The 20,071-nt window shown below is 49.7% G+C and overlaps 1 protein-coding gene across 1 annotated transcript; it reads left to right on the top strand.

The window, feature by feature from the left end:
* Positions 1 to 169: 169 nt before the first annotated feature.
* Positions 170 to 13,506, top strand: LOC106002698 (hemK methyltransferase family member 1-like; the record flags this gene model as incomplete). The annotated part of the gene is made up of 7 exons (XM_013037529.1): positions 170 to 530; positions 4,940 to 4,991; positions 7,494 to 7,883; positions 11,056 to 11,191; positions 11,506 to 11,568; positions 12,072 to 12,123; positions 13,398 to 13,506. Coding segments are annotated over exons 1-7 (1,163 nt in total), but the record flags the coding sequence as incomplete, so codon positions are not given.
* Between the last annotated feature and the right edge of the window lie 6,565 nt (positions 13,507 to 20,071).

The following is a 20,071-nucleotide window of genomic DNA, read 5'->3' as shown; positions in this document are numbered from 1 at the left end:
CCAGCTGCTGGAGAAGCTGAAGCAAGTGAAGGGCTCAACAAACTGGAGGGACCAGGTGGTGTCCACAAAGTGGCAGGACACTCTCAAGTGCCTGGAAGCCACCAGATCACAGGAGGAGTGCCTGCAGGCCCAGCTGAGCTTCCTGGCTTTCCCTGTGCAAGGTGAAGGCATGAGCCCTGCAGAAACAAAAGATAAGGAGGCGATTCTCTGCAACCGCCTCCATTGCGATGTGACCATCACAGAGGATGGAGATGTTCCCCAGACCAAGAGTGACATGGCTCTGAGAGTACTCTTGGAGAATGAGATCCACAGGGGGAAACTCCTGCCACAAGAATGGCGGGCCAGTTGCAGTTGCCCCCTGGCCGACCCAGCAGCTCAGTGCCAGACTGAGCTGGAGCCACAGGACCTCAGCCCCATGAACTGCCACCACAGAATGCGTGGAGATGGGAAGTGGGACACATGGGCATCTGAAAAAAAAATCTGCTTCATCCATGACCTGCCTGATGAGGTGGACTTCCAGAGTCCAGCAGGTGAGCTTCCCCATTGATGCTGCCAGCTGTCAGCACACATCCGAACTATCGAGGAGTCCCTCATGGTGTGTAAAGAGCAGATGTTGGTCCTGAATGAGCTGTGTTGGGACAAAGCCCAGTGCATGCACTCGCTGTCCTAGGAGATGCTGGAGAAGAGGAGAGTGCTGTGGGAGCTGCTGTCACTCCTCACAAGGGAAGGCACAGACAGCAGTCTCCAGATGCCAGCACAAGCTGAGCCCTCCACCACCACCACTGCTTCAGACACCTCAGGGCCTGTGGTGGGTAAAATGAGGTAGGAGCAAAAAGGTTTTGAAGAATTGCAACTTGAAGACAGCATGGAAACTGCCAGAGGACTCCCCCAAGGACCATGTCCTACCCTAGATGCCCCCATCTAGATCAGCCCACAGCTCCCAGGCTCAGGGGAGGAGTGCTCCCTCACTTTCTCCTGTAGACTGATGCAGATGATGACTCTCTATGTGACATACTGACTCTCAAAAGCCTTGGCAGCCACCAGAAGTAGGTGACCAAGTGGCTTTCTCTCAGGCCTCCATCTGCCGGGCAACAGGAAGGATAAACTGAGGGTAGGGTAGGGCAGAGGCTGCAGGGAGTTGGCCCAAACTCAAGGGACATCTAAGGGTCCATTGGTGGCCAGGAAAGAGACCCATGTTATGCTTATCAAAAAGAATAAATTGTTTTCAAAGCAAAAGAAAGGCCTAAAAACAAAGATTTGTTCTTCCAGCCTTGGGGCTTGAACCCATGCCTAGCCACTGTCCCTGAGCTCTTTTTGATCAAGGCTGCTCCCACCTTCCCTTACACTTTTTCTGTGTGGAATAGAACCCAGGGCTTCAGGCATGCTAGGTGAACACTCTACCACTAAGCCACATTCTCAGCTAGGATGATTTTTCCCCCTCCCAAACCCATATGACCATTCCTCAGATAAATAGGAAGTAGGGGCTAGGATGAATATGAAGCACAAGTCTGGTTCACACCAAAATATTCCCCTTACCACTCTCCCCACACCCTTAGTTGAAGTTTCTCTTCTACCATTGAGGGATGAGAGAAGGAGAGGGGATGCCCAAGAGAGTACCAAAAACTGGCCCCCTGAGTCCCACATCCTCACCCACACAAGTAGTTCTCCAGATTCCGATCTTACCTGTCTCAATGTGAAGTCTACACTGTCTCCCCACCACTGCAAGGCTCAGGAAGAAATAAAGGTCCGCCATGGCCTCAGCCTACACCCAAGGTGGAAGCTTCTAGTCCCAGACCTACTTCCACCTCTGACTGCCCCTAGTTAGGCCAGACCCATCACTCACCACTATGTTGGTTACCTCATGGATGGATTCCAGGAAGAAGGTCTATGGCAAAGAGTAGAAGCAGCAGGGTGAGCAGGGCAGAAGGAGGTGGGGAGATTGCTCTGGGATCTTCCTTGGAGCCCTTCCATCCAGCCAAACCAATGCTGACACAAAGCATGGACAATGCCAGGGGGTGAGAGGAGATGGAGGAGCACAGGACTAAAGGAGGTACTTCTTTGTCTTAGAGGACTTGATTAATTCCAATTATAATTAATTCCAATTATATTTGGCCCATGCCAATCCCAAAGACAGCATGCAATGCCTCTCCTTGTTGTTGTTGGCTGTGAGCGCTGTCCTTGAGCTCTTTTTCTCAAGGCTGGCACACTACCACTTGAGCCACAATGCCACTTTTTTTTCTGATGGTTCATTGATAAGAGTCTCATACACTGTCCTGCCCAGACTGCCTTGGCACCATGATCCTCCAGATCTCAACTTCCTGAGTAGCTAGAATGACAGGCATGAGCGACCAGTGCCCAGTATGTGATGCCTTTTGAAGGCATCTTGGTGAGTCTGTAAAGGAGCCCCAAAGGGCCTGGATAGACCATGACCCAATCAAGGAGCTGGGATGGGGGAAGGTTGACCTTCTAGCCATTCTATTCCCCCAAAATTGAAGATGCCAAGTGATGTTGTATGTACCAAACACCTAGGCCAGCAGCCACCAGGCTTATTGTGGAAAAAGTAGAGAATACCCAAGGACTGCAGTGTAGAAATCTCTGATTTTGCATGCATGTGGTGTGTGTGTGTGTATGTGTGTGTGTGTGTGTGTGTGTGTGGACTCAGGGCCTAGGCTCTATCCCTGAGTTTTCATGCTCAAGGATAGTGCTTTCCCACTTGAGCCACAGCCCCACTTGCTTTTGGATGGTTAATTGTAGGAAAGAGTCTCAAGGACTTTCCTCTCCAGGGTGGCTTTGAATCATAATGGGTGCCCCAGGGAAGCAAGAGTAAACACAACTCCCAAGTACTATCCCTATGGTGGGCTACTCCTGCCCCCTGGTGGCTACACGCGGAACATGCGGCCCCATGCCATTATCCTCTAGAGTTCAATTTGGGGAAGTGACCAGAGCCAAGCTGACTTTTGCTCACCCTGATTTCTGATGCCAGAGCAGGTCTGTTCAACTCTAGGCCAAGAGAGCTCCAGGAGGCCCAGCTTTCCAGGGACACAAGGAAGGGAAAGGTCAGCTCCAGGTTGACTAAGAGCCTTTGCCCACGGATACCCCAACTTTTCCTTACTTATCACCATAAAACATGTGAAAGAAACCCCCCCCAAAAAAAAAACGAAATTGGATCTGTGCCTCCATGTGGTAGAGCTCTAGCATTTAACCAAAGTGCTCAGAGACAGGGCCCCCAAGCTTTCAATTCAAGACCCCTAGCTGGCCTTCCCCCATAAAACACAGGTTGTCTAAATGTGAACTAGTAGGATTTGTGCAGTGTTTCTGAAGAATGGTGATACTGAAGAAAGTACCTTAATTCTAATGACAGCTGAATTTGTGACATACAGCTATGTGCTGAGTCCTTCACAGGGCGCTATTTGCTGGGTCCTTCCCACATGGGGGTTTTGTGCTGAGTCCTCAAAAAGGTGTTGTTTGGTAAGTCATCCCAAAGGGTGCTATGTGCTGAGTCCCTGAGAAGAGTGGGCAGTCATGGGTTTTTCAAAGGGTGCTGTATGCTGAGTCCATTACACAACATACTGTATGCTGAATCCTTCGAAAAGTGTGGTGTGCTAATGCATCCCAAAGGGTCCTGCTATGTGCTGAGCCCTTGGGAAGAGAGGGATGAGGTGTTTTTTGAGTGCTGTATGCCGAGTCCTTTACACAGGGTGCTCTGTACTGTCTTTCAAATGGTGCTGTGTGCTGAGTGCTTCCACAGTGTGGTATGTGCTGAATCCTTCAAAATTGTTCTGTGTGCTGAGTTTTTTGAAGGATGCTGTGCACTGGGTGTTTTACACAGTGTGCTTCTACACAGGGTGTGATGAGTCCCTAGGAAAGAGTGTTATGTGCTGAGTTTTTCAAAGCGTGCCATGCACTGAATCCTTTAAACTGGGAGCTATGGACTCCCTCCTTCAAAGGGTGCTTTGTGCTGAGTACTCTACCCAGCATACTACATGCTGAGTCCTTCAAAGGGAGCTGTGTGCTGAGTCATTTACACAGGGTGCTTTGTGCTGATTTTGGAAGAGTGCTGTGTGTTGAGTCATTCCAAAGGGTGCTATGTTCTGAGTTCTTCAGAGATGGTTATCCCCAACATACACACACAAACACAAACACACATACACACACGAGTGTCACCATGCACCTGCTTGGTGTGTGGAGTGGAGGGGGATGGAGGAGAGTCTCCTTCAGCGGTGGGGCTGAGGGGAGATTCGATCACCTGGGCCAGTACTGGGGGTGGGGGGTAGTGCTGAGCTGAGGTAAGGGTGCAATTGCCATGGTCTAGAAGCCTCAGGGCCCAGTTAGGGCTGCAATTGTGGCCATGGGTGGGGGCTAGGGCCCAAGGGAGGATGGAGCGGGACCCAGGAGCGCACTATGGTGGCAGCAATGGCCAGGAGCCCAAGGGGGCAGGGGTGTGTGTGCAGAAGGGGTGGGGTGGCCCAGGAGAGGAATGTGGGGCCCAGAGAGAGCTGGGAGAAGAGCGAGCACAAGCACTAGCAGGAGCACTAGCACCCATGGAAACGGCTTCAGTGGCCGGCGGCTGCTCTGATCATAGTGTGGGTCCTGGCCGGGAGCACAGAGCATGCGGAGCCTGCATGGCAGGCTCATAGCCACACACAGCCCCTCTTAGGCACTCAGCCATGGTGGCCCTGAGTCTGAGGTCCCGGAGTGGGGAGCACGGCAGAGGCAGTGGCTGCTGAGATGGCGGCTGCCACAGGTTAGGAGGCCACTGAGGCTGCGGTGGTGGCTGAGGAGGAGCAGAGGCTGTGCGCAGCTCCACCATGCGCCCGCGCTGCATTTCAAACATGGCGCTACTGGCTTGGACCCGCGGAGCCTCTAGCTGTCAACTGGCGGAGCTGGTGCACCCCTGGCCTGCTTGGGGCCTGACTTGGTTCAGGCCTTCGGTCTTCAGACTCCAGGTGCCCACCCGGAGTAGCAGCCTACAGCTTCTCCCAGCAGTTTACGTGAGTTGCCGACCTGTGCTCCCGCACTCCATGCCCCCCCCCTGCCCCGTAAACCCCGTCCCCAACTCTACCCTTCCTCCGGACCCTCGCGGACCCGGACCCTTGCCTCTTGCCTCTTGCCTCCCCCTTCCCCTTCCTTCCTGCCTGCGCCTCCCCACCCCCCCCATCCCGACAGTCTGTCCTGGCTCTGCCACAAATGCACCTCAGGGGTCGGGGGTGGAGGTGGGTGTACACCCAGGGATCCCACCCTCATCCCTAGTGGCCAGTGTTCCAGGAAAAGGGGAGCTGCAGGGATGGGGAGGTGGGGGCACCACAGAGCCCCTGGCCTGGAGCAGTGGGAGCCACACAGCTGTGCATCTGCACCCTTCCTCTCCCTGGTGGCTTTAGTCAGAGGTGGGGAGCTGCACCTCCACACCTGCCTTCTCGGTTCTTTTCCCTTTTGCTGGGCAGGGGGGTGTTGGATGCAGAATATAGACCCCCTTGCTGTGTGAGCCCTTGTCTTCTGTGCTCAGTCACCCTTTCACCTGAGGACATTCCCAGAAGAGCCCACTAGAGAGGTGAGGGCACTGGAGTCAGATAGATGGTGGGTATTTGGGAGAAAAACACACCCCCTCCGACACACATACAACCGGCCTGTACCTTCAACCCCAGCATTCAACAGTTCTGACTGGGTGATCACATTTCCCAGTTCTGCCAGCTTCTGCTAGTGCTCCCAGTCCATCTGGTCCCCTTGTCCTCCCCAAGAATCTGCCAAGTCGCCCCGAAGTATGTAGGCTGGAAGTAGGGAGTCCATCCATGTATATAGCCTTTAGGACCTCATCAAAGTCCCCAACAACGCCCCCACCCCAGGTCAGACACCTCTTTGGAGGCACCATGACCCCCTGCTTTGTTTTCTGTCCAGGCTCTGAGGAGCCACATGTCTTGGGACTCCTTCACCCAGAGTCCTAGCCTAGGGTTTTGGTGAATGGGGAGTCAAGGCTGGTTGTTTCCAAAGGGAAGGGTCTGGCCCTGGAGAAAGGGGGAGGTAGGGTGGTTCTACATTATTAGAGCATTGTTCCCCTTGGGTGGTTGCCCCTGGTTCTGACAAGGGAACCCCTGTGCTTGAGCAGGTACATTGCCCAGATGAGAGACCAACAAATTCAGGAGAGGCACTGCTCTGGGTCTGTGTGTTTAGGTGTGTATGAGAGAGAAATAGAGAGATAGAGAGAGAGAGAGAGAGAGAGAGATCACCTTTCTCATTGTACAGTCAGCATGTCTAAAAAGATCAAAAGCATTTTTTGGGAGGGGGGTCCGGTTGTGGGGTCTGAACTCTGGGCCTTTGTGCTGTCCCTCAGCTCTTCAGCTCAAGGCTAGCACGCTACCACTTGAGCCACAGTGCCACTTCCGACTTTTTTCTTTTTGCTTACCTGGTGCTGAGGAATCGAGATAAGGGCCTCGTGCATGCAAGGCAAGCGCTCTACCACTGAGCCACCTTCCTAGCCCGAGCAAAAGCATTTTATTTGTGTTCATGTGTGTATTTGTTGTTCTTTTTTCATTAATGCCCAGTATGAGCCCAGCCACAATTTTTGTTTTCTCTTTCACAGTGTCATGGCTCCTTTAGAGAAGGTTTCATTAGATTTTCCTTCCCACCACTTTCTTCCCCTTTCCTGCAGCCCACAGTAACTGCTGGCCCTGCGTGGGTCTCCCCTAGGAGGCCTGTGTGAACCACAGACTAGCGTGGATACCTTCCCTTCTGTCTTTAGCCAGAAGGCTCATGAGGCTACTGTGACCACAGCCCCACTCTTCCAGCCAGACAGTCTGCTCTCATGTGTATAGTTGTAGCTAATTCAAAGTTGGGAATGTGTCTGCCAAACATAATTAGGGAATGAGATAGGGGGTGTAGGACAGAGGCTGTGAAGCTAGGAGGGTCTGGGAATTGATGAATGGTGTGACATGGCAGATGGTTCACCACGACCGAGGATGAGAGGGGAATCTTACCCAGGGCATTGACGGTGTCCATGGGCATTTGAGCAGGGGGCTCCGGGCCCCCAATGGTGGCATGGATTTCCTCCCAGGGCAGTGCACTGGTGGGCAGTCCTCCCTGGAGTCCTGCAGACTCCAATCTGTGTCCCTCCTGAGCTGGGCAATGGTAGGCAAGTGTGTTCCCCCTGCTGGAGCCTGCTTGGTATCAGGACATGGCAGTTAGCTAAGGCTCTCTGAATGCCATTTTCTGTAACCTGCTGTAGGCTGTCTGGAAGGAAAAGGGGACTACTGATTTTGGAACCCATTAAATTTGATTGGGACAAGTGAAATGCCAGCTTTTCCAGGGTTTTTTCTTGAAGCTCGAAATTTCCAGAAACATCTGGGATTCGGTGTCAAATTAGACAGACCATTTCAGCCACCAAACAATGACGTTCAAAGCAGCACAGGCAGAGTTCTCAAGCCAGATGGTTTCCTGCTACGAATGTCGTGCCTTGACTGCCTTTCTCTGGCAGCTGCTGAATCTCCTCTGGCTCTCTCTAGGGTGACCACCATAGTTGAGGATGTCTTGGGGAGCAGAGATTATGACCTTGCCATCCGCAGTCTGCCAGCTGTGAGCAGAGACAATTCCGAGCACCTGCACTGGAATCTGGGAGTTTCAGAGACCTGGGATGCCTCAAGGATCCTTTCTCTGCAACATGAAAATTGGGGGCCGGATATAGTGGCCCATCCTGTCTGCCCCAGGGAGTGGGGAGGAGGCCCCTTGACCCTGTCATTCACCTCACTACAACCTTGTTCAAACTTGAGTGGGGAATGGAGTGCCACAGAGCTGGTCAGTGGCTGGACAGAGATCTTTGAGAAGATAGGCATCCCAGAGGTCCTGGAATCCAGTGAGGACATCATGGCTCACGTCCTTGGAACCAAAACAGTTAAGTGCAGTGGCACCAGGAGGGTTTGAAGAGGGAGGAGGGAGAACCATTGGAGAGCTACATCAGGCTTTGCCTCCACCCAGGATGCTTACCTGAATTAGATGGGATTTTTCTGTAGTATTGTCATAGACAGATGCTCATTTATTTATTCAACAAACTGTTACATTGTGTGCCAAGCTCGGGGGGAGGGAGGCGGGTCATACACAATGAAAGGTTCCAGTGCTGGTTCCACAGCACATGAAGAAATCTTGGTTTGAGCTGGTAACCATTGCTTCTCTCCTGTCATCCTAGATACTTAGGAGGCTGAGATGGGAGGATTGAGGCTTAAGGCCCAGGCAGGAAAGCCTATCAGACTCTTATCTCCAACTAACTACCAAAAATAAAATGCCAGAAGTGGATGAGTGGCTCAAGCCATAGACTGTTGGCCTTGAGTAAAAAGGCTCAGGGACAGCACCCAGGCTCTGATTTTAAGGCCCAGGAGTGACGCAAAGAGAGGAAAGAGATAGAGAGGAGGGAAAGAGGGAGGGAGAAAAGGAGGAAAGGAAGAAGAAGTGATCATGCAGGCCTTGGTTTGGAGTTCCTGGATCAAGGGAGTCAACCATTCACAATCTCAGTGGGGACAGTTTCAGAGCCTAAAGCAAGTATGTAGGACCAAGCCACTGTCCCCTCAGTAACTTCATGACATCCAAGATCTGAGTGGTCGCTGACTGCAGAGGGAAACAGCCTCTGGTAGACCCTAGGGTTCAGTGTGGGTCACGGAGTTTCAATCTCCCCTGGCTCACCGAGTTTATTTTCTGGCCAGATAAGAAGAAAGTGTCCAAAGGCTAGGGAGGATAGGGTGAGGGAGTGTCCAAAAGGGGGTTTCAAGGGATAAGCAGAAAGATGAAGAGGGAGGATGATCCCAGATCAGGTGTGTCAGGCCATTGAAGCCATGACATCACCTAACAACCTAGACCATCAGTGATAGAGCCTTCAACCCAGCCACATGGCTATTAAAAGTCCTGGCACTCTGGGTTCACCGTTGACCACCTCGCTGTCGTCCACTGCAGGATGCCTGTGCAGTACATCCTTGGGGACTGGGACTTTTGCTGGCTCAATCTGAAGATGACACCCCCAGTGTTCATTCCTCGACTAGAGACAGAGGAAACCAGGCCACTGGCACAGGACAGCCAGGGAATGAGGGCAGGATTCAGACCAGTGTTGCTCTGAGACTTCCTCTAGGGGACTTTGGGCCCTGTGACTGCCTTTCTCAGAGGTAGAGGTGGGTCTCCTTGCTGGCTCAGCCTTTAGTCTAGATGGCAGATGTGGGCTTTAGAGAGGGTGGACTGATGGTCGAGGCTTTTGAGAAAACCATAGGCACTGGGCTCTGAGCAGGGTTGTTTCTTTGAGGATACTCAAATCAGGAATATTAGAGATGGATCAGCCCTTTTCTCCTTCCCAAGAGAGAGGGACCTAGAGCCCTCCAGTCTGCATCCCTTGGCTGAGAAATTCATTCATTCCCATATCCTTTGGTTGGATAACTTGATCTCACCTGTCTGCCTAGTGTCAAGGCAGGACAGTGAGAGATCTTGAGTCCTTGATGAGGTCACCGGATTCTCAGTATGAGATTGTACTTGAATGTCCGGAGTTGGTGCATGGTCAGTCCCATCTAAGACTGCCATGACCTAGGACGTAGAATCTAGAGACTCAGAGCAGGATGGGGTCTATTCTGTGAGTCTGGAGTATTATGTGTGAGGTTTGAGCTCCCCTGTGCTCACCTGCTTCCCTTTTTTGGGTGGATCTATGCTCGAAAAAGCTTAAAACTAGGGCCTTGGTCCCATCCCTTGTTTCATGTTCAAAGCTAGCACTCTACCATTTGAGCCATAGCTCCACTTGCAATGTTTTTGGGTGTTTAATTCGAGATAAGAGTTCTCAATGACTTTGCTGCCAAGAGTGGCATTCAATTGCAGTCGTTAGACCTCAGTCTCCTGAGGGGATAGGATGACAGGCATGGAAAAGCATCTTTGGCCGGGTATCAGTGGTTCATGGGTGTCATCCTAAGTACTCAGGAGCTGAATCTTAGAATCACGGGTGAAAGCCAGCTTGGGCAGGAAAGACCCTCAGACTCTTCTCTCCAATAAATCACCAGAAAACCGGAAGTGGTGCTGTGGCTCAAGTAGTAGAGTGCTGGACTTGAGCCGAAGAGCTCATGGATAGCACCCAGGCCCAGAGTTCAAGCCCCACAACCAACAAAAAGAAAGAAAGTAAAACATCTTTGCCTGCAAAGGACGGTGAAGGTGTGTTTGTGTGTATGTGTCTGTGTGTGTGGGGGTGGTGGTGGTGGTAGACATTTAGTATCCCGCTCAGTCATCATTTTAGATGGATTGTCCCAAACTCTTAATTCACGGCAGCCAATTTTTGACCACAGGTGAAGCTCTGGGTTGGATGTCGACCATCGGACCTCAGTCTCCTCATGGGACAGTTGTGAGGAAATAAGGGACTATTACAGAGGGATCTTTGGAGCAGTGCCAGGCACAGAGGGAGCAGGTGTCAGATACAGTTCTCAACAATTCTGTGATTATATGTCAGGCAGTTACCAGAAAGGGCTCAGATGGGGTCTGTTTTTAATAGTGCAACAGGTGTGGGAATATGAAACAAAACCTGTCTGTCTTTCATCATTACCCTATTCCCATGAGGAAGGGGATTCTTCACTGTATTCAGTCTTCCAGCTGGGGAAAATGAGTCATGGTGAAACCAGGTGAACTACTCATGACCCCCAGCTAACAGGAAGCTCAGCCTGATTTCTCTGCCATGCTTCCTAGGACAGTGGGTGTTATTCAGTCCACTTCTTGTGGTGGGAAGTACACTTCTTATCATTTGTGGGGTTTGAATTCTGGATCTGGATACTGTACCTGAGCTCCTCAGATCAAGGCTAGCACTCTACCACGTGAGCCACCGCATCACTTCCATTTTTCTGTTGGTTCTTTGAGGATAAGTGTCTCACAGATCTTCCTGCCAGGTCCAGCTATGAGCCATGATCTTCACATCTCAGCCTCCTGTGTAGTTAGGATTATAGGCCTGAGCCACTAAGCACCTGGCTTAAGTGTAATTCTGGTCCTCTCTCTCTCTCCATCTCTCTTCCCTTTCCCCCCTCCCTCTCCTTCTCTCTCTCTCTCCCTCTCACTTTGTCTCTCTAGGGAACTGGTAGAATGGGTGCTGGAGGAGGTAGTCCAGCATCCCCATGTGGCTGGAACCCACAGTGACCCTCTCATTCTGGAGGTGGGCTGTGATTCAGGAGCAGTTTTGCTCAGCTTGTTGAACCAGCTTCATGACGTAAGCCCCTCCATGCTACGGCTAGACCATGACGGTTATTCTTTGTCCATCCCATGAGTCCTTCCCCACATCCCTCTGCTACACCGTTGAAGGAAAGTGGATGAGAAGGTGTCGCCTTTTCCCCCTGCCCAGCACAATCCTGGGCCTCTGACCTATACCTCCACCTATCTGACAAGACCCTGGCTATAAGACAATAAAAACACTCCATGTGTACTACCCTTTGCTGGGGAGTGTCGTTTTGGTTAGGGGGGCGGGGTTCAGAGGAAAGACCCCAGACCTGACACCTCCCGGGGGCACATTTGTTCTTGTGACAGAGCCAAGTCATTGCTGTGGATAAGGATGAAGCCTCCATCAGACTGACCCAGAACAATGCTCAAAGATAGGTAGGCTGTTGAAGTATCAAACCCACTCATGTCTGCTTCCTTCTCCCAACAAGGAGGTGTAGTGTGGGTAGCCTGGCCCTGGGCCTAAGGGATTATAAATGGATGGTGGCAGTCAGGAGCTCATGGCTCCCACTTATCATCCTGGCTCTTTGGGAGGCTGAAGTCTGATGGTTGTGACTCAGAACAGCCCAGGCAGGAAAGTCTGTGAGATTCTTATCTCCCATAAACCACCTCCCTCTCCAAACCCACACTTAAGCCAGATGTGCTGTGGCTCAAGTGGTAGAGCCTCAGCCTTGAACAAAAGATGCTCAGGGATAATACCCAGGCCTTGAATCCAAGTCCTAGGACTAACACAATCATAAAATAAGTGAACAGTGTGCACCTTTTATCTGACGACCAAGAAAGATGGATACTGTCTTCTGCTGGTACTTGTAGCCAAAGGTAAGGGGCTTCCCTTGATATTCCCCTAAACCTCTCCTTCTCTCCTTTATCTGTCCAGGCTTAGGCTGCCAGACAGAATTTGGATCATCCCCCTTGATGTGACCTTAGGTACCCCCCCACCTTCCTTGGGGTCAGGATCCTGGATGCACTCCCTGCTGGGAGGATGAGGCACCTCAGAGATGAGGGTAGGTATCCCAGACACTTTACACACACACACACACACACACACACACACACGAACACACAAACACCCCTAAGCCAACTCAGACTAGCCTTTTCCAAAGACACTTTATCTCCTTGGATTAACTGACCTAGGAGAGAATTTTGATCCCCTGTAACTGATTATTTTAAATTGGGCTTGCTAGTTGACAGGAGATAAATAGGAGCAAAAAAAAAGCCATTGGTGCCCATCACCTGAGGCTCAGGCTCATGCCTGTCATCCTGGCTACTCCGGAGGCTGAGATCTGAGGATCACAGCTTGAATCCAGCCATAAGCTGGAAAGCCCGTGAGACTCTACTCTCCATGGAACCACCAAAAAGCTAGAAGTGGAGCTGTGGCTCAAGTGGTAGAGCATCAGCCTTGAACAATAAAACTCAGAGAGACAGCTCCCAGATCCTCAGTTCAAGCCCACACAAAGAAATGGCCCCATCTTGTTGCCCACAGATTGCCTGGGCCTCGAGTCCCCTCTCATGGAGTGTGATACAAAACCTGTCCCTGGGTGGTGTATCAGGGCCTTCAGAAATCCGGGGGTGGAATCCAGGCCTTTCCCTTTGTGCACTGTCAACCCACATTGGCTGGAAGACAGAGCCTTACAAGGCTGGCAGCCTGCAGAATGGAGAGGCTCCAGCTCTACCAAGGTGATCGGAATGGTCTTCTTGGAGGCAGCACTTGAAAAGGGGGTCTTGCTTAAGTAGGAGGATCTGACAAGAAGCACAGAGAGCAAAGGTGCTGAATATGATGGACAACACAGCAGAGCATGTTCATTTCCAGCCAGGGCTGCTGGTGAGAGACTCGGTATAGATGTGTGACTTGGTATAGATGTGCCAGACTGTCCCTATACAGGTCTAAGGGATCATAGAAGAACAGCTATCTAGGGCTGGAATTGTGTCTTAGAGGTAAAGGGCTCATCAAGCTCGCAGGAAAGCACAGGTTGGATTCCTAGGTCCTGCATACACAGAAAAAGCTGGAAGTGGCACTGTGGCTCAGGTGGAAGAGCCCTCCCCTGAAGACAAAGAAAGTCGGGGACAGCGCCGGGGGTCCCGATGTCAGGCCCCAGGGCTGTCACCATAAAACAGTTCTCCCAGGGACCTTTGTGACAGGTTGATGGGTATGCCCTGAAGCACTTAGTAGATGCATCTGTGCTTTGTGTCTCCTTTGACAGAGGGGAGCTGGATACTCCTTTTGCCCTGGGCACCCCTGGATCCAGTTACCAGCAACCCTCCCAATGTCTTCCACCAGGACATGGAGCAGCTGGCCCCAGAAATCCTCAGGTACAGGTTGGGTGGGGCAGGAGGATATAGGGCAGGCCCCAGAACTCCTTGTGGGTCTGATCTGGCCTGGAAGACCAGGCAATCAGGAGGAGGCAGATGGGAGCTTAGAGAGGGCTAGTGATGTGAGGGGGCCCTTTAATCCCTATGGCCCCACCCAAATTCTGAGCCTCCCTTTGCTGTCCCTGAGGGAAGTAGAGGGGTGTCTAGGTGGTAGCTTCTAGAGGAGGAGTAGGTGGAAATTCTGAAGGACTAGACACCTTAAGCCAGTCGTTCACCCCTCTCATCCCACACTTGTCATCCTGGCTACTCGGGAGGCTGAGATCCAGAGGATCTCATTTCCCAACCCAGGCAGGAAAGTGTCATGAGAGGCTCATCTCCAATCCAACTGGAAGTGGCACTGTAGCTCAAGTGGTAGAGCACTGGCCTTGAAGAAAAATCAACCTCAGGGACAGTACCCAAGCCCTGAGTTCAAGCCCTTCAACCAAAAAAGAAGAAAAATAAAAGAAAAAAGGAAAAAAAAACAGGAAAGAAAGAAAGGCATCCCTTCCTTGCTTGCAAGAGATGTTGAAGCAATGGGGTTGCTATGGTTGGGAGACCAGATGCTGGCCTCCCCAGGTTTGTCCCAGTATGAAGCCATAACAGGGTGGGTGGTGCCTTACCAAGAACTCCAGAGGTTGTGGCCTGTGGTAGGCAGGGAGTGGGTGAATGGGAGCAGGGGTGGGATGGCAGTGTCAATTATATGCTCTCCATTCATGGAAGAATGGTGACAAAGTCTGAAGTGTAGGGTTACATGTGGTTTGTGTCTTGATGAGTTGGGTTTTCCCTTGGTATTAGAAGGTGGCTGAAGCCAGTCGTTGCCGGTGGCTCACAACTGTCATCCTAGCTACTCAGGAGGCTGAGATCTGAGGATCGTGGTTCAAAGCCAGCTTGGGCAGGAAAATGTGTGTGACTTTATCTCCAGTGAACCACTGGAAAGCCAGAAGTGGTACTGTGGCTTCCGTGGTAGAGCGCCTACCTTCAGCTCAAGAGCTAAGGGATTGCGTGCAGGCCCAGAGTTCAAACCCCATGACTGACAATCAAAAATAAAATAGCTGAGTTTTCTGCATAGTGCCAAGATGTGTTATGAGCCATTCCAGATGTGAGAGATGTCCTGAGTTTTGTCTCCACTTGGTCTGAGGATGTTAGTTGGTCTGAGGATGTTAGTGCCATCTTCTTGGGTGTGGGATGTTCAGGGTGCTCAGGGACTGCTGAGGCTGTGTGTGTGTGTGTGTGTGTGTGTGTGTGTGTGTGTTTCCTTCATCTCTCTCTGTCTCCTTCCTGGGGCCTGTCTGCCTCTTTCTGATGTTGGATGGTTCCCCTCCTCCACACTTGCCCTTTAGCCCCCTATCAGGGTCTACAATGAATCCTAAATTGCCAGAGGCCTGCATTCCAGTTTTTCTTTGGGGCCTAAGTCTGGCCTGTCCAAATCTTTGGGCACCTCCAGGGGATTCTGGATTCTGGGTCAGCATGGCCAGCTAGCATAGGGTCTCCCCTGCCACTGGGAGGCCTCAGTTATAAGATGTCCTGCATTTTCCTCTGCTGGGTCTCTGGCTGCATGTCCCTCCCTGCACGCTGGCAGTGGAGTGGGGGATGGAAGTTTTCCGGTAGCTCTGGCCAACTCGAGCTTGATAGGTGACTGAAGGCCGCTCAAGCAAGGAGGATCCTGGGCTACATGTGAGGTGAGGCCAAGGTGGCTTGGAAATATCCGTCAGTGTCTAGGAAATGTCAACATACCTTGTCACAGGAAAGTCTATTCCCCCCCTTCCCCACAAGCTTGGCTGCTCAGGTCCTTCTAGACAATTCTGGATGCCCAGAATACAGATGGACACACTTTAGATTCTAGGTCCAGGGAACTGGGGCATGAGAGACTAGTATGGCCAATACCTCAATGTTCTGGGGCATTAGCCTTGACCTGGCTATGCCCCCCCTTGTTGTACGTTCACTTCTTAATCCAGTGCTGACACCACACCGGCCACTTGTGGCAGTGCTTTGAAAGTGGCAGGAGTGGAAGTGAGATCCAGGGTGACCAAAATCTGGATTTATGGCCTGATTGGGGGTGAAGTGGTGGCAAAGGTTGTCTTAAAAAAGTCTTAGAGCTGGAACTCAGGGCCTAGGCACTGTCCCTGAGCTTCCATTGCTCAAAGCTAACACTCCACCACTTGAACCACAGCTCACCTTTCATCTTTTTTAGTAGTTTAGTAGAGAGAAGAGTCTCACGGACTTTCCTGCCTGGGCTGGCTTTAAGCTGCCATCCTAAGAGCTCAGCTTCTTACGTAGCTAGGATTGCTGGTATAAGACATTGGGACCTACTAAGGATGTTTTTGTGTGTGCTTTGTGTGTGTGTGTGTGTGTGTGTGTGTTTGTGAATTTACCAGGGCTTGAACTCAGAGCCTAGGTGGTATCCTTTAGCTTGTTAACATAAGATTGGTGCTCTACACTTCAGCTCCCAGAAGCCCCTGACTATGTGGAGAACATAAAGCTCAAACCTGATCATATTTCTTTGACCTCAGGGAAGGGTATGATTCCTCTGCAGTCTGGAGGAGTAGGGGTGAAGTAGGAGGGGTAACTGTAGATGGGTGTTAGGCTGGTAGAGAGATAATCTGTCTTTAGCCAAGAAGGATAGTGATAGCTCAAGCTCTCATTTTCCTAGCTACTCAGGAGGCTGAGATCTGGGCCAGGAGGGGCAGAAGCTGCAAGATGGCACGGCAGGTAATGCCCGCTCATGCAGGGATCACAAGAGTGCAAATCTGTCAGGCACACCTTGGGGGAGGGGTGTTGAGTTAGGCTCATGAAAGACTTGTGTGCTCACAAATCCACCAACCGCCAGCTGGCTCCTACTTCTAGCAGCAGCCTGGAGTCCCAGGGCTCAGAGCCCTTCTTCCCTCACCAGTGCTTGGGGGCAAACGAAGGTCTGCAATCATGGGCCAACTACAAAGGAGCATCCTTAGTGTTCTTCCCCTTGGTCCTGTGGCCCCATGCATGGATGGAGGGGGGGTTCCCTAGAACTTACTGCCTTGGCCCAGACCCCTCAACCCAAGAAGGACTTAGGGAGAAACCACATGATCTGGCTTGAGAGTTTACTATGACTATACCTAAGGACTGCCCCCAGTTCTGGCTCAGCTCATCATTACCACCTTCCTGTGTGTGTGGGTGCATTTTGGTACTAGGGCTTGAACTCAGGTCCTGGGCTCTGTCCCTTAGTTTTTTTCATTCAAGGCTAGCACTGAAACACTTGAGTCTCAGAACAATATGTCTCACCAGGCTCACTTTTTTTTTTTTTTTGCCGGTCATCGGGCTTGAACTCAGGGTCTGGGCATGCTCCTGAGCTTCTTTTGCTCAAGGCTAGCCACAGTGCCACTTTTGGCTTTCTCTGTTTCTGTAGTACTGAGAAATAGAACCCAGAGCTTTGTGTGTGCTAGGTAAGCACTCTACCACTAAGCCACATTTGCAGCCCAAGGCTGAATTGTAACAGGAGTTATGAGGGTGGGATTTATTGGCTTACCCCATTTGGCATAGAAATCACTGACTATTTCATATCTTTGCCGAGATTTAGGACCAGTCTGTGACTCGGCAATGAGGAATGATGAATGAATGAGAGCCACCAGGCCCCAGAGGTCTAGGCTCACATACTGCAGAGGGATAGAGAATATGGATCCAGAACCTTCGACCACTCCTATAGCCTAGGAACTCTGAGGGCTTTTCCCAGCTTGCCCAAGTTGGGTGGGCTGAGCATGGACAACCTGCTGAATGCCCATCATTCATATATCATCCATCCATACACAGAGACATGGAGTTACTGCTGTCTTTTTTTGGAGGGGGGGCAGGTCTGGGGTTGAACTATGAACCTAGGCCCTGTCCCTGAGTTCCTTTTGCTCAAGGGCAATACTCTGCAACTCGAGTCACGATCCCACTCATGTTTTTTTGTTGTTGTTGTTGTTTTTCCCTGTGATCTCTTAGAAATGAGTGTCGCCTACTTTCCTGCCCTGGCTGAATTCAAGTTGGCATTCTCTACATCTCAGCCTCCTGAGGAGCTAGGATTACAGGCAGTAGCCACTGACACCTAGCTTTCTTTTCTTGTTCTTTTTTAAACCATGACAATCTGAAATCTTCACAGTGTCATTCCAATGGTTTGCATTCGAAGTAAACTACCCTGGAGTTTGATTGCTAGGATTGCCACCCACAAATGGAGGGTGACCCTGACAAACTCATTCCTATTCGTGTGAATGCTAATGAAATATTATAAAAGTAATAATTAAATTTGCAGTTAATTCATGATTCTATTTTAGAATGCCACACAAATATTATTGGATTTATATCTTCCATTCTAGCACCATGTTATGATTCCCCTAATTGAAGGATTTTGACTAATTTTTAATTAATGCTTGTATAAGTATTCAACCATGATACTTCATTAAATGGTGGCATAATGTAATAACTAATAATTGGTAAGAACATATATATATAATTTAATAATATCCTCACATTCCCTCCCTCAGTATATATCTATATATATATACTTATATATATACACACACATATATACATATACATATCTATTAATGTATATATTGGGCACTACTGTGGCTTGATCAAAGGTCTTCAGAACTTCCTGGCAGCTCTGTTTTCTGGAGGCTGGTGTGCTAAGACTGTGACCCCATTTATGGATTGGGCATTGTAGGCCATGAGTTGAAATCCCAGCAAGGCCAAAAGTTTATTCGTGGAGTAAGAAGCCAACTTTGACACATATTTTTTCCTTCTGTGTGAAAGTCCTGGGTCTCAGTATAATGTATAATCCAAATGCAAATATAACTAGGTGATATGATGTAATAAATGAAGTGTTATATGTGTAACAATGCTAACTAAATAAGGGTAGTAAACGCCATACGCAGTAAACCCATGTATGTAAATAGATCTCATATATGAATATTATTTTTTCCAGTGCTGAGGCTTGAATTCAAGCCCTGGGACCTGATCTGAATTTCTTATCTTCAAGGACAATGCCACAGAGTTACCCAGACCCTGAGTTCAAATCCCAAACCTGCCAGAAAAATGGTGCAAATTCCAAGTCAGGGCCTTATTATTTATTTTATTTTATTTTAGCCAAGCACTTAGGTCTTGGCACCTCTGCCACAGCTGACCGTGGGGCTGGCAAAAAAAAATAAGGAGAAGTATAAAACTGAGAAGTTCAAAGGGGTGGTTTTACTAATTTTTTTCCTTTGTGTTGTGACTATCCTGGGTCTAAATGACAAGGCCCAGAAAGTGCACATGACCTTGCATTGCTGATGTTTGGCAGGCTATTAGGGAAGCCATAGCCAAAACTGGCGACCTAGGCCTGGAGGTCAAATCCCAGGACTGCCACTAATGAATGGTGGGAGGTTCAAAGAAATACATTCTGATGATACATCCGTACAAATGGAATGTTATAAAAGTAACAATTAAATTAGAAGTTTGTGTATGATTTTCATATTATAAGATTATACACAATTATACTACATTAACTAATTTTCAATTACTACTTTATTATGTATTCAATCATGATACTTAAAAAAGGAAGGAATAATTTAGTTGCCAATAGTAGTAAAATCGTATATGCAATTTCATAATATACAGACATCTCTCTTGTTTTATACATATACATCTATCTGTCTATGTATCTATCTATCTATCTATCTACCAATCTACACGTTTATTTGTTTATACACTTGTCACTCCTGGGGCTCAGTGGTAGAGTGCTCCCCTAGTACATACAAAGCCCTGGTTTCTATTCCTCACTACTACATGCACAGAAAAATTCAGAAGTTGTGCTGTCACTCAAGCAGTCGAGCACTAGCTTTGAGCATAAAAGCTTACTCAAGACCCAAGACTGGCACCAAAAAAAAGAATTTTCTGAGCACAATGATATAAGGATAGGACTGCAAATACCTCATCACAGAGCAAGCTGGGAGTCTGGTGCTGACAGCTGCAATCTAACCTGACTTAGCCAGAGGTAAACCACTGCAACCCAGCTCCATGGAACCAGATGCTGCTGGCTCATTCACCCCTGCCATCTAAGATACCCAGGGGCTGAGATCTGACACTGGTGGGTTTAAAACCCAGCCCTGGCAGGAAGTCTGAGAAACTCTGAGCTGTGGCTCAAAGTGTTAGAGCTCTAGCCTTGAGCTAAAGATCTTAGGACAGTAGTCCCAACTTTGAGTGCAATCCCCATGGCTAACTCCCCCCCCCACAAAACCCCCACCCCTTTAAGCCATTAGATATGAACTTTGTACAGTTTGTGAAGTGTTTCTGAAAGAATGGTGATACTGATGAAAACACCCTAATTCTAGACAGCTTGTGGGATACAGCTATATGATGAGACCTTCATGAGGTGTTTTGTGCTGAGTCCTTCATGGGGTGTATTCTTTCATCTAGTCCTTGTAAGAGCTCCACAAGTAGATGATTGTGCACATGAGAATGTTGAGGCTCAAATATGTCTCCATGTCAGGCCCAAAATTATGTATGTATTGGAACTTCTATGAGTTGTTGTGAA

This window comes from Dipodomys ordii, unplaced genomic scaffold, assembly GCF_000151885.1.
Source record: "Dipodomys ordii isolate 6190 unplaced genomic scaffold, Dord_2.0 Scaffold1000000248, whole genome shotgun sequence".
Taxonomy (NCBI): domain Eukaryota; kingdom Metazoa; phylum Chordata; class Mammalia; order Rodentia; family Heteromyidae; genus Dipodomys; species Dipodomys ordii.
This window is presented reverse-complemented; position numbering and strand designations above follow the sequence as displayed.